The 15,178-nt window shown below is 43.7% G+C and overlaps 1 protein-coding gene across 3 annotated transcripts in view; it reads right to left on the bottom strand.

Moving 5' to 3' along the window:
* Positions 1-15,178, bottom strand: part of LOC117598108 (CD276 antigen homolog) — a 176,499-nt gene that overhangs the window by 7,382 nt on the left and 153,939 nt on the right. For all 3 annotated transcript variants that reach the window (XM_053236737.1, XM_053236738.1, XM_053236736.1), the window contains exons 2-3: positions 8,013-8,089; positions 7,560-7,916 (exon numbers count right to left, since the gene is read on the bottom strand). In XM_053236737.1, coding sequence (XP_053092712.1) covers positions 7,560-7,916; positions 8,013-8,064 — 409 coding nt within the window. In that variant the 5' untranslated portion in view covers positions 8,065-8,089. The remainder of the gene's footprint in view (positions 1-7,559; positions 7,917-8,012; positions 8,090-15,178) is intronic.

The following is a 15,178-nucleotide window of genomic DNA, read 5'->3' on the forward strand; positions in this document are numbered from 1 at the left end:
AAGAACTGGTATGGACCTCGGGCCATTAGATCAGATTCCACGAGGGCATCGCTTTGTGTTAGTGCTAGTGGACTACACAACAACACACCCGGAAACAGTGTATTTCCGCAACATCTCCACAATATCACCACAACATCTCCACAACATCACCACAACATCACCACAACATCACCACAACATCTCCACAACATCGTCACCACATCATCTCCACAACATCTCCACAACATCATCACAATATCGCCACAACACTTCCGCAACATCTCCGCAGTTGCCCAGAGCTAGTTGGCTGGAAAACTTTTAACTCTCGAAAATCATCGAATTTTATGGAAACTTTGGAACAAATCTGGTTATAGGATATTTGCTAGAATAACCGGAAAAAAAAAAAACGTAAACTGTAAATATAAATAAATGAACGTCAGCATGTGAGAGATGTTAGCTTAGCTTAGCTTAGCTTACCTTAGCTTAGCTTAGCTTAACTTCTCATCTCAGTTCAAACAAAATATGAAAAAGTTTGTTCGCTTCTAGTAAATGAAAACATAGGAATAAAACCACACAACAAACCGAAAAGTCTTACACTTTCGTTAAAAAAAGAAAACAAAACACGAATTAATTTTAGAACAGCAGGAAAGAAATCTGTAAACACCCTGTTACTCTCCACTGTAACACACTGGCGCTGTCTCTGTCTTTCGTAGTGATGGGTCATTCTGTCTCGGGAAGTGATTCGTTCAGTTGCGCATGCGCAACATCCTATAGGTTCTGTACTGGAATTACAGTTCACCTCTCGAGTCTTCGGGTTTGAGTTCCATAAGCCAATGCAGTCTGAGCCGGAAATAGAATTGATTAGTTCATCTCTCAAGTCTTTCGATAGAAAAATTAGTTAATTTACAACCTTCCTAGTAATTATTATTATTATAGTGAAGTGAAGTGTGGCCAAGGTGTACACACACACACACCCTTTTTTGCCGCGGCACCCGGGGAGCAGTTGGGGGTTCGGTGCCTTGCTCAAGGGTCTCACCTATTGAGGGTGGGAGAGAGTGCTGGTCATTCACTCCCCCCACCTACAATCCCTGCCAGACCAGAGACTCGAACCCATGACCTTCGGGATGACCTTTGGGTTCACCTTCGGGTTACAAGTCCGAGACTCTAACCGTTAGGCCACAACTGCCCCTTTATGTCATTACGTCATTACGTTATAGTATTAGATAGACTTGTCAGATAAGAGGTGAGGCGAGCTAATCATAGACTAAAGATCCAGGTAAACAATGAATTAATGTTTTCTGTTCCTTATAGTATTATAGTTTTGTCTTGTTAGATTAGATTAGATTAGATTCAACTTTATTGTCATTACACATGTATAAATACAGAGTAACGAAATGCAGTTTAGCATCTAATCAGTAGTGCAAAAAGCAGCAAGTGCAGTATGTACAGTATAAACAGTGTGTATAAACAGTAGTAAATATAAATATAAACAGTATGTATAAACAGTAGTAAATAAACAGAATGTACAGTATAAACAGTATGTATAAACAGTAGTAAATAATGGAATGTACAATATAAACAGTATGTATAAACAGTAGTAAACAAACGGAATGTACAGTATAAACAGTATGTATAATCAGTAGTAAACAAACAGAATGTACAGTTAAGAGCAGTTATGTACAGACAAGGGCAGTGAGAGATAAGTGGAATTAAATTAAGATAGTGCAAGAATATACAGATGTAATATGTACAATATACAGGTGTGCTATACTAATGCTAATATGCAGATGTAGTATGAACTAATCTACAGATGTGCTATACTAATGTACAGATGGGCAATTGAAAGACCTGGTAAGAACAATATGTACAAGTACAGAGATGAGGTATGAACAATATATACAGATATGTATATACAGTTAGATAAAGTTATATACAGTTCAGTGGGGGACAGAGTTCAGTAGGGAGACAGCTGTGGGAAAAAGCTGTTCCTAAACCTGCTGGTTTTGGTCTTGAGGCTCCTGTAGCGCCTCCTGGAGGGGAGGAGCTGGAAAAGACCGTGGGCAGGATGGGAGGAGTCCTTAAGACAGCGTTTCTTCTGGACCACCTCAATAGCAGGTAGTGGAGTCTTTGTGATGCGTTGGGCGGTTTTCACCACCCTCTGCAGTGCCTTCCGGTCTGCGACAGAACAATTCCCATACCAGACTGTGATACAGTTGGTAATGATGCTCTCAATTGCACAGCGGTAGAAGTTGCTCAGGATGTCAGCGGAGAGGCGGTTTTTCTTTAGTGTCCTCAGGAAGAAGAGGCGCTGATGGGCCTTCTTGATCAGGCTGGAGGTGTTGGTTGACCAGGACAGGTTCTCTGAGATGTGGGTCCCTAGGAACTTGAAGCTGGAGACACGTTCAACAGCCATGCCATTGATGTGGATGGGATCATGTGGCACGCTCTTCTCCTTCCTGAAGTCCACAATGAGCTCCTTGGTTTTGCTAGTGTTGAGAAGCAGGTTATTGTCAGCGCACCATGCAGCTAAGTGCTCCACCTCTGCCCTGTAGTCAGACTCGTCGTTGTCACTGATGAGCCCAATCACCGTGGTGTCATCTGCAAACTTTATGATGGAGTTAGATCCATACACAGGCTTGCAGTCATGAGTGAACAGGGAGTAGAGGAACGGGCTCAGCACACAGTCCTGGGGTGCGCCAGTGTTGACTGTGATGGTGGTGGAGCAGTTGTGGCCTGACCTAACATTCTGAGGTCTGTTGGTCAGGAAGTCCATGATCCAGGTGCAGAGGGAGGGACTGATGCCAAGATCCCCAAGCTTAGTGATTAGCTTGGAGGGAATGACTGTATTGAATGCTGAGCTGAAATCAACAAACAGCATCCTTGCGTATGTGTTCTTGTTCTCCAGGTGGGAGAGCACACAGTGCAGTGCTGTGGACACAGCATCCTCTGTGCTTCTATTGCTTCGATAAGCAAATTGGTGAGGGTCCAGTGTGGGGGGCAGGCAAGTCTTGAGGTGAGCCAGGACCAGTCGCTCAAAACAATTCATCACAATGGGTGTGAGTGCTACAGGGCGATAGTCATTTAGGCACGCTGGAGAGGAGTGTTTCGGCACTGGCACAATGGAGGTGGTCTTGAAGCACGCTGGTACTACTGTCTGGGCAAGGGACAGGTTGAAGATGTCTGTAAAGACGCCTGCCAGCTGCTCAGCGCATGCTCTGAGCACACGTCCAGGTATGCCATCAGGGCCAGCAGCCTTGCGTGCGTTGATTCTGCTCAGTGCATTATGGATGTCAGCGGAGGAGAGTGTGAGGGTCTGATGGTCATCAGAGGGTTCTGTATAGGCAGCCTTTTCCTTGTTGCCCTTATCAAAGCGGGCGTAAAAGTCATTTAGCTCGTTGAGGAAGGACACATTCATGACTGCCGGTGTGGAGTTACTGGGCTTATAGTCTGTGATGGCCTGAATGCCCTGCCACATGCGTCGGGGTCGGAATTGACAAAGTGTTCCTCCACCTTCAGCTTGTAGTCTAGCTTGGCCTTCTTGATGCCCCTCTTCAGGTCCGCTCTGGATGTACTATAGGCCTGTGCGTCACCTGATCTGAATGCATTGTTACGGGCCTCCAGCAGGAGCCGCACTTCCTTGTTCATCCAAGGCTTCTGATTGGGGTACGTGGTGATCTGTCTCTCCGTTGTTACACTGTCAATTGTGGTGTTGATATATTCCAGTACTGAGTGGGAGTAAGAGTCAATGTTTGTGTGAGAGCCACAGGTAGCCTGAGAGGCAAACATACTCCAGTCTGTTTCTTTAAACCTGTCCTGGAGTACGGAGTCCACCCCTGCTGGCCACACTTTGATGGTCCTCACTGATGGCTTCACACGGCTGATGAGTGGAGAGTACTTGGGGGTGAGGAACAACGAGAGGTGATCAGATTGTCCCAGGTGGGGGAGGGGGTTGCTGTGTAGGCTCCAGCAATATTGGTGTAGACATGGTCCAAAGTTTTATCCCCTCTCGTGTGGCAGGAGACATGCTGATAGAATTTGGGAAGTACTGTCTTGAGGTTGGAGTGGTTGAAGTCACCCGCCACAATAAATGCAGCCTCTGGGTGTGCAGTTTGTTGTTTGCTAATAGCCACATGCAGTTCGTTCATGGCAAGCTTAGCATTAGCATCCGGGGGAATATATGCAGCTGTTATTATAGTTGAAGTGAACTCCCTCGGCAGATAGAACGGTCTACACTTCACCATGAGAAACTCAAGGTTAGCTGAGCAGTGTCTTCCAACAATGACAGAGTTCGTACACCAAGCCTTGTTGACATAAATGCACAAACCACCGCCTTTCGTTTTACCGGAAAGTTCTACTGTTCTGTCTGCCCTGAGAGTGAGGCGTCCGGCTAGCTCAATAGCATTGTCGGGTATTCCGCTGTGTAACCATGTTTCCGTGAATTACATGACGTTACAGTCCATAAGTCTCTTGTTGTTGGTGATTCGAAGTCGTAACTCATCCATTTTGCTTGCCAGTGACCGCACATTAGCTAGGAAAATGCTGGGAAGAGAAAGCCGGTGTTAGCTTTAGCTTAGTTCTTAGACCTCCACGCTTCCCCCGTCTTTGTTTACGGTCTCTGCGCCGCCTTCGAGCGCTTCCGGTCGGCCGGGTAGCCTGCGTAGCGTCGGGTATTCTACTGAGCTCAGGGATGAGACGAAGATTGCTGATAAAACCGTCGGAATATTGCAATCTAATATCCAAAAGCTCTTGTCGGGTGTAGGATGTTAAAGAGAAGCTGTTCTGAATGAACAAACCCGAAATGAGCAGGAATATCGCTGCCAATTTGCAAAAACTGAAGAGACGCTGAGCCTCGCGTTGTGCACGCGCCGCCATCTTGGTCACTTATGACATTGTAGTGTGATCAATGTTTGCGTAAGTAGTAGATGTGTTAGGGAAGTAACACGTAACATTTTAATTATATTTTGCTAAAATGAACGAAATGAACGAAATGACTCGAAAAAAGATTCGTTCATTTTGCTGAACGAGACTCAAAGGTCCGAGTCGGTAAAATGATCCGAACTTCCCATCACTAGTCTTTCTCTGTACCCACATCCTCCATCTGCTGTCTCTGTCTTTCTCTGTACCCACATCCTGCTTCTGCTGTCTCTGTCTTTCTCTGTACCACATCCTGCTTCTGCAGTCTCTTTCTGATCTCTTTCACTCTTTCATTACCGCGCATGCGCAGTATCACACTTTCCTACCCCTCGATTTGTGCTGCTTACTGTTTCAGAATGAATCACATCATTACCACAGCAGCTTCTCTAAGTAACTGCAATGTTTTACTTCAGTGACATGGTAAGACATGGAGGATGCATTTAATTCATGACAATGGAAAGAATTCTGGCTTCTTCAGAAAAACTTTCTTCTCTTAAGTCTCTTTTAAGATTATTCTTAACTGGTACCCTGTAAATTATAAACCAACAAAGTTTAATAACACTATTTCACCCAATTGTTCCTTTTGTCATCACTTTCCAGAAACAGGTCACCACTTAGTTTGGAACTGTGTTTATTGCAAAGTGTTTTGGATTGACTTTTCAAATTTTGTAAAAAGGAATTTATCCCCAAACTTCTGTATTAGCTAGAATTTTTTTTAGTGATTCCTTGAAATCAGACTCTTAATAATCCAATAATCCAATTGCTTGTAAGACTCTTTTATGGTGTACCACTTATAAGTTAATATGCTTTAGTTCATTTCAGAATTTCTTTTACTGTAACCCTCTTTATTCTTCTTGTTTATTATATTTACCACTGTAAATGTTTAAAAAAAAGAACTGGAACATTTAAAGCTGAATGAAACAGGGTGAATAATGCTAAAGTGGGACACTTCTGAAAAATAGTACCTTTTTTAAAAAGTCTCAAATCTCACAAGGAAACATCAAGAAATACCAAACTTCTTTAAATCTCTGCTTATTGACTTTTCATGTGATGCTGTTAAAGTTAGCACTGTTATCACATTTCTTTATGTAACCCATCCAAATAATTGATGCTGTATCATTATGAATGTTCATATGCATATACACTGATCAGCCATAACATTATGACCACCTGCCTAATATTGTGTTTGTCCCCCTTTTGCTGCCAAAACAGCTCTGACCCGTCGAGGCATGGACTCCACTAGATCCCTGAAGGTGTGTCTGGTATCTGGCACTAAGACGTTAACAGCAGATCCTTTAAGTCCTGTAAGTTATGAGATGCGGCCTCCATGGATCGGACTTGATGGCCAGCACACCCCACAGATGTTCGATTGGATTGAGATCTGGGGAATTTGGAGGCCAAGTCAGCACCTTGAACTCTTTGTCATGTTCCTCTAACCATTGCTGAACAATTTTTACAGTGTGGCAGGGCGCATTATCCTGCTGAAAGAGGTCACTTCCATTAGGGAATACCGTTGCCATGAAGGGGTGTACCTGGTCTGCAACAATGTTTAGGTATGTGGTATGTGTCAAAATAGCATCCACATGAATGCGAGGACCCAAAGTTTCCCAGCAGAAAATTGCCCAGATTGCCCAGAGTATCACACTGCCTCCACCTTCTCCACTGCTCCGTGGTCCAGTTCTGATGCTCACCTGTCCATTGTGGGCACTTTTGGCAGTGGACAGAGGTCAGCATGGGCACTCTGACAGGTCTGCAGCTACACAGCCCCATACACAGCAAGCTGCACTGCACTGTGTGTTCAGACTCCTTTCTATCATAGCCAGCTTTAACTTTTCAGCAATTTGTGCTACAGTAGCTCTTCTGTAGGATCAGACCAGTTGGGCCTTCACTCCCCACGCGCATCAGTCAGCCTTGGGCGCCCATGACCCTGTTGCTAGTTCACCGGTTGTCGATCTTTAGACCACTTTTGGTAGGTACTAACCACTGCATACCGGGAACACCCCACAAGACCTGCTGTTTTAAAGATGCTTTGACCCAGTCGTCTAGCCATTACAATTTGGCCGTTGTCAAAGTCTCTCTAATCCTTACACTTGCCCATTTTTCCTGTTTCCAACACATCAACTTCGAGAACCGACTGGTCACTTTCTGCCTAATATATCTCAACCCTTGACAGGTGCTATTGTAATGACATAATCAATATTATTCACTTCACCTGTCAGTGGTCATAATGTTATGGCTGATCGGTGTACAATGATATAATATTTAAGAATAATGTCAACTGAATATGTTGATTAATTAATACTTTTAAATACTATTTCAATGCTAAGTAAACTTTACAAATGACCCAGAAAATCATTTCAGCTGCAGTGTTCCTGCTTCCAGGGGTAAAAATGTTCTGAATTAAAATCTAGTGCACTTGTGTAATGCACATGCTTCCAATCTGAAGTTGTTAGATGGTGTTTACAAGTGTGTGTAAAAAGAGAAGCACAAAAATGATCAGGTGTTCTGTGTTTTTCTGGCTCCATCTAACACTCCCATGAAGAGCTTTGGTCCTTGTTTTCATTATACAGTAAGATTTGCACTTTTTCAATCACTCCTTATTCCTAGGTTTGTTTTCTGATGTGTGTAACAGTCAGTGTGTGTTCTACAGAGACTAACTCACTTACCCTGGACTGAGAGTTTAACACGGCTGATCAGGTCTCTTTTTGTCTTGACAGAGGCAGAGCTCTTGGAGCGTCTCACTGTCTGGTAGCTCGTGTAGACACCTGCATCAGTAAGTGACAGATTGTGCAACACCAAGGAACAGCTCCTCTTATGCAGCTCTTCCTCAGGGACGTCCACACGGTCCTCATATCCCTCACCCTGATAGCTCTCATCACCCAATCGCTCAAACACAGTCTCAGATTCAGTGATCCACCTAATATGCTGTATTTCAGTGCCTACACGCTGCAGTTCACACGGCAGGACAGCTGTAGACCCCACTTGGCCAGATACAGTGATCTCAGCTTCTGCAGAGAGGAGGCCTGAGAGGGGAAAAATAAATTCTAGATTAATCTGGACAGTGCACTTATTTTAAGAACCTTATGTTTCATCTCTTTTATGGAAAAAATGTTACTTACCCACACAGATGGTGACAATGTAGATGTAAGAAAAGGAGGTCATGGCGTCCATTGTACCCTCAGTGTGTGCAGATTTTCTACAACAAACAAATATTATCTAATTATATAGTATAATATATTTTAACAAACATGTTAAACACAAAAACCTTTGCAATCTCCAGCTTTCTACATTGCCATTCACCAACATCCAGCGCAAGTCATCTACTGCATTTGGTTTCACTGATAAATCCATCAGTAATACAAACGAAACCCGGCCCTCATCTCTGCAACTACTCTCCACCCTTCAACTTCATAGTTGCAGTTTTACTTTCTCTTCTCGAAGATTTAGAGTTCTCAGCAGGTGTCAGCATAAAAGTCCTTGTGTGATGTGTAGCGATCTGAACCAATTTCAGATTATAAAGGGTACAAAACCACTTTCCATAACAATATACCTAACTTTACATAAAAACACATATAGATGCATAGGCTACATATAGATACATGCTGATCACATCTTATTTAGTATCCCAGAGCCACAATAAACTAAACTGGCCTACTGCTGAATGGCCATTTCAGGCTTCCATACGATTATCATTAGCCAATAGCTGACTCGCTGATCATGGTTTTGAGTCTTGATATAGTAACTCAAACAACTCAATCCAGCTATACTAATCACGTCTTCAGGTGTGTTTGTGGAACTGAATTAGCCTGTTTGTAATTATCTCAATTAGTGAATCTGGTATATATCAATTTATTGACCAACATAGCAGAACTTTATTTATGACAACATATGATGTGTCTTTGTTTTCACGGAGACGTGGCTCAGCGACAGAGTGTACATTCCCCCCAGTGCTAATGCTAAGGAGGCGCTCTGTGAACTGTATGGGGCTATTAGCGATTTATACCTCACGCTGCATCCGCAAAGCCACCAGCATTGTGGACGACCACACACACCCCTCTCACACACTCTTTACCCTCCTGCTGTCTGGCAAACGGTACCGAAGCATTCGGGCCTCACGACCAGACTGTGCAATAGTTTCTTCCCTCATGCCATCAGACTCCTCAATACTCAGAAACTGGACTGAAGGAACACACACACACACACACACACACACAAAACTGAGCATCCTCCATCCTCTCTGCAATTTTTTTTGCAAGTTTTTGCACATGTTTATGCTGCTACAAATACTTATTACTGTACATAAGCTGCTACTCTTATGTTTACACTTATGTTTACACTATTTCAGCCACTTGTATCGTACTCTTGTAATATTTGCACTATTGTCACTAGGTCACGTTTAAACAGAACTGTGTACTGGTCGGCGCTGTAGCCATTGTACAGTCTTGTGCTGTCTTGTACTGTCTTGTACTGTCTTGTGCTGTCTGCACATGTTTGCACCTGTGCACCTTATGTATAAATTATGTAGTCCCTTGTAGTTCTGTGTTGTTCTGTGTCATCTTATGTAGCATCTTGGTTCTGGAGAAACGTTGTTCACTATGTACTTGTATATGGCTGAAATGACAAACTCCACTTGAACTTGAACTTTATATGTAATGATAAGAGACCGTTTTAATAAAACTCTGTGGCTTTAACACATGTTTTTGGGGGAGGGGTTTTGATCATCCAGTCAGCTGCTTTAGTGATACAGATCTGGCAGCCCTTTTTCTGTCAAGAATCCCTTTATCCTGAATCAAGAACAAGTCCGTTTCAAGGGAAGTGACAGTAAAATGTCCCTAATAATTATTACCTCCATATTTTTAGTGTTATTTGAGACTTTGCCACCAAGTTCCCTAGACATAAAAAGGGGCATGTAACAATCAGTAAGAGCATCAAAAGGCTTTTCCAAACTCAGGTCCACTAGCTAGCATTAGCATTAGCTTTTTTTTTTTTTTTTTTTTTAATAATTCTTCTTCACAGAAAACTTCACAGAAAGTTTTCACTAATTTTAAAATATTGCTTTAAGACTGAGGACAGAAACACAATGTTGATGTTTATTTTAAATTTTATTTTAATTGAATAACATTTTGAGATGATTCATTGTACAGAAGACCCTAGAACAAAACTTAAAATCACATGGAGACATTTTTAGGCTATTAGCCCATTTTCTGCTGCACAAAAAGGTTATAAAAATACCTTCTTACTGAAGATGAACGAATGAACAAAGTAATACATTAAAACAGTCTACTATCTACAGTCTACACACACACACACGTCCAGAAACACAGCACTGTACCTGAAAGTGCTAAATGACGATCAGTAAAGCAGAAGTTCATTCAGTGTTATTTTACTGTGTCTACTTGGCATCTAATTATTATCTAATTATATAGTATAATATATAATATTATACTATAGTGTTTCCCCTACTACCTTTGTATTGAACCCCTGGGTACATACTGTAATATCTACCTGTGACAGTGCACAGTAAAATAAGTTTTTTTTTTTCTAAAAGGTTTTGTGTCCCTCCTTTCCCATCAAGTGTCACCTCTCTTCCTCATGTTACTGCCTCAAAATCCCTAGACATAAAAAGGGGCATGTAACAATCAGTAAGATCATCAAAAGGCTTTTCCAAAATCAGGTCCACTAGCTAGCTCAGTTTCACTGAAGAAGGCAGTGACAGCTACATATTCAGGTTGCTTATTAGCATTTATTTATTTTTTTTTAATAATTCTTCTTCAAACATCACAGAAAGTTTTCACTCTGGAATATTATAAATATGAATAAAGAAATCCCTAAGAATTCAGACATTTCACAGTGATTTTGTTGGATTTTATGCACATTTCTTTTTATACACAAAAAGCTACGACTGCTCAGCAGCCTCTAATCAACAAACTGAGTAACAAAACCTCATGAAATCCCCAAAAGCGCCAATGACCATTAATCATGATCCCTTCCAAAGAACTGGTATGGACCTCGGGCCGTTAGATCAGATTCCACGAGGGCATCGCTTTGTGTTAGTGCTAGTGGACTACACAACGCCACACCCGGAAACAGTGCATTTCCACAACATCTCCACAACATCTCCACAATATCACCACAACATCTCCAAAACATCTCCACACATAATGTTGCAGAGACTCTCTTCCGTGTTTATCTCCCAAATCGGGATCCTGAGTAAGATCCTGACTGATCAGGGCACGTCCTTCATGTCATGAACACTGCGAGAGCTTTATGAATCGCTGGGGATTAAAGAGATTCCCACCAGCGGGTCTCCTCCACAGATGGAGGCTGTTTGAATGCTTTAATCAACAGGGATGTTTCTCAATAGTGCACTATGTAGTGTGCAGCGGTGGCCATTACTTTATCTCTAACGTAGTGCACTATGTAGTGTGTAGCGGTGGCCATTACTTATTCTCTAATGTAGTGCACTATGTAGTGTGTAGCGGTGGCCATTACTTTAACTCTAACGTAGTGCACTATGTAGTGTGTAGCGGTGGCCATTACTTATTCTCTAATGTAGTGCACTATGTAGTGTGTAGCGGTGGCCATTACTTTATCTCTAATGTACTGCACTATGTAGTGTGCAGCGGTGGCCATTACTTTATCTCTAACGTAGTGCACTATGTAGTGTGTAGCGGTGGCCATTACTTATTCTCTAATGTAGTGCACTATGTAGTGTGTAGCGGTGGCCATTACTTTATCTCTAATGTACTGCACTATGTAGTGTGCAGCGGTGGCCATTACTTATTCTCTAACGTAGTGCACTATGTAGTGTGTAGCGGTGGCCATTACTTATTCTCTAGTGTAGTGCACTATGTAGTGTGTAGCGGTGGCCATTACTTATTCTCTAGTGTAGTGCACTATGTAATGTGCAGCGGTGGCCATTACTTATTCTCTAGTGTAGCGCACTATGTAGTGTGTAGCGGTGGCCATTACTTATTCTCTAATGTAGCGCACTATGTAGTGTGCAGCGGTGGCCATTACTTATTCTCTAACGTAGTGCACTATGTAGTGTGTAGCGGTGGCCATTACTTATTCTCTAGTGTAGTGCACTATGTAGTGTGTAGCGGTGGCCATTACTTATTCTCTAGTGTAGTGCACTATGTAATGTGCAGCGGTGGCCATTACTTATTCTCTAGTGTAGCACACTATGTAGTGTGTAGCGGTGGCCATTACTTATTCTCTAGTGTAGCGCACTATGTAGTGTGTAGTGGTGGCCATTACTTATTCTCTAGTGTAGTGCACTATGTAATGTGCAGCGGTGGCCATTACTTATTCTCTAGTGTAGCGCACTATGTAGTGTGCAGCGGTGGCCATTACTTATTCTCTAGTGTAGCGCACTATGTAGTGTGCAGCGGTGGCCATTACTTATTCTCTAGTGTAGCGTACTATGTAGTGTGTAGCGGTGGCCATTACTTATTCTCTAGTGTAGCGCACTATGTAGTGTGTAGCGGTGGCCATTACTTATTCTCTAATGTAGCGCACTATGTAGTGTGCAGCGGTGGCCATTACTTATTCTCTAATGTAGCGCACTATGTAGTGTGCAGCGGTGGCCATTACTTATTCTCTAATGTAGCGCACTATGTAGTGTGTAGCGGTGGCCATTACTTTATCTCTAATGTAGCGCACTATGTAGTGTGTAGCGGTGGCCATTACTTTATCTCTAACGTAGTGCACTATGTAGTGTGTAGCGGTGGCCATTACTTATTCTCTAATGTAGCGCACTATGTAGTGTGTAGCGGTGGCCATTACTTATTCTCTAGTGTAGCGCACTATGTAGTGTATAGCGGTGGCCATTACTTATTCTCTAATGTAGCACACTATGTAGTGTGCAGCGGTGGCCATTACTTATTCTCTAATGTAGCGCACTATGTAGTGTGCAGCGGTGGCCATTACTTATTCTCTAATGTAGCGCACTATGTAGTGTGTAGCGGTGGCCATTACTTTATCTCTAACGTAGTGCACTATGTAGTGTGTAGCGGTGGCCATTACTTATTCTCTAACGTAGTGCACTATGTAGTGTGTAGCGGTGGCCATTACTTATTCTCTAATGTAGTGCACTATGTAGTGTGTAGCGGTGGCCATTACTTTATCTCTAATGTAGTGCACTATGTAGTGTGTAGTGGTTGCCATTACTTATTCTCTAATGTAGTGCACTATGTAGTGTGTAGCGGTGGCCATTACTTATTCTCTAATGTAGTGCACTACGTAGTGTGTAGCGGTGGCCATTACTTATTCTCTAATGTAGTGCACTACGTAGTGTGTAGCGGTGGCCATTACTTATTCTCTAATGTAGTGCACTATGTAGTGTGCAGCGGTGGCCATTACTTATTCTCTAATGTAGTGCACTATGTAGTGTGCAGCGGTGGCCATTACTTATTCTCTAATGTAGTGCACTATGTAGTGTGTAGCGGTGGCCATTACTTATTCTCTAATGTAGTGCACTATGTAGTGTGCAGCGGTGGCCATTACTTATTCTCTAATGTAGCGCACTATGTAGTGTGCAGCGGTGGCCATTACTTATTCTCTAATGTAGCGCACTATGTAGTGCGTAGCGGTGGCCATTACTTATTCTCTAATGTAGCGCACTATGTAGTGTGTAGCGGTGGCCATTACTTATTCTCTAATGTAGTGCACTATGTAGTGTGTAGCGGTGGCCATTAATTATTCTCTAATGTAGTGCACTATGTAGTGTGCAGCGGTGGCCATTACTTTATCTCTAATGTAGTGCACTATGTAGTGTGTAGCGGTGGCCATTACTTATTAAGCTACGCGGCGTGAGTTTAGAGACTGCTGCGTCTTTGTTTTCACGGAGACATGGCTCAGCGACAGAGTTCCGGACGCCGCCATTCAGCTAGACGGGCTAGCCTCGTTTCGTGCCGACAGAAACACAGCTCTGTGCTGTAAGGCTCGCGGCGGCGGCTTGTGTGTTTACATCAACACGGAATGGTGCAAGAACTCTGTGCTAGTCTCTAGTTACTGCTCGTCGCTGGTGGAGTTTATGACTGTTAGATGTAGACCTTTTTATTTACCACGGGAATTCACTACTGTTTTCATAATCGGTGTCTACATTCCCCCCAGTGCTTACGCTAATGCTAAGGAGGCGCTCTGTGAACTGTATGGGGCTATTAGCGAGCTGCAGAATTCAAACCCTGACGGACTGTTTATTGTTGCCGGAGATTTCAACCATGCAAATCTCAAGTCATTGCTCCCTAAATTCCATCAGCATGTGGACTTTGCAACGAGAGGGAAAAACGTGCTGGACCTTGTTTACACAAACATCCCCGGCGCGTACCGGGCGGAACCCCGCCCCCACCTCGGCTACTCAGACCACATCTCTGTTATGCTAATGCCAGCATACAGACCGCTAGTCAGACGCTCCAAACCGGTTCTGAAGCAGGTGAAAACCTGGACAGCAGGAGCCATCTCTGCTCTTCAGGACTGTTTTGAACACACTGACTGGCACATGTTCAGGAAAGCGGCAACTGACGGCGACTTTACTGACTTGGAGGAATACGCGACATCAGTGACCAGCTATATTAGCAAGTGCATTGATGACGTCACCGCCTCCAAGACCATCACCTCACGCTCCAACCAGAAGCCGTGGATGACTGCAGAGGTGCGTGCGCTAATGAGGACTCGAGACTCTGCCTTCAGGGCAGGCGATAAGGTGGCCCTAAGAACAGCAAGGGCCAAACTGTCCCGGGCCATCAGAGAGGCGAAGCGCGCACACACCCAGAGAATCCACGACCACTTCAAGACCAGCAGAGACACCCGGCGCATGTGGCAAGGCATCCAGAACATCACCAACTACAGGTCATCACCATCTGCCTGTGACAGTGATGCCTCCCTCCCAGATGCGCTGAACGACTTCTACGCTCGGTTCGAGGCACAGAACGGCGTGACGGCGAGGAAGACCACCCCTTCTCCCAATGACCAGGTGCTGTGTCTAACCACGGCTGACGTGAGGAAGACTCTACACAGAGTCAACCCACGGAAGGCTGCTGGACCAGACAACATTCCTGGCAGGGTGCTCAGGGGATGTGCAGACCAGATGGCAGATGTTTTCACGGACATCTTCAACACCTCTCTGTGCAGCACCGTTGTCCCGACCTGCTTCAAGGCCACCACCATCGTCCCCGTGCCAAAGAAGTCTTCAGTGTCCTGCCTCAATGACTACCGTCCCGTTGCACTTACACCCATCATCATGAAGTGCTTCGAGAGGCTCATCATGAGGCACGTCAAGACC

Source organism: Pangasianodon hypophthalmus, chromosome 9 (assembly GCF_027358585.1).
Source record: "Pangasianodon hypophthalmus isolate fPanHyp1 chromosome 9, fPanHyp1.pri, whole genome shotgun sequence".
NCBI classification, from domain to species: Eukaryota; Metazoa; Chordata; class Actinopteri; order Siluriformes; family Pangasiidae; genus Pangasianodon; species Pangasianodon hypophthalmus.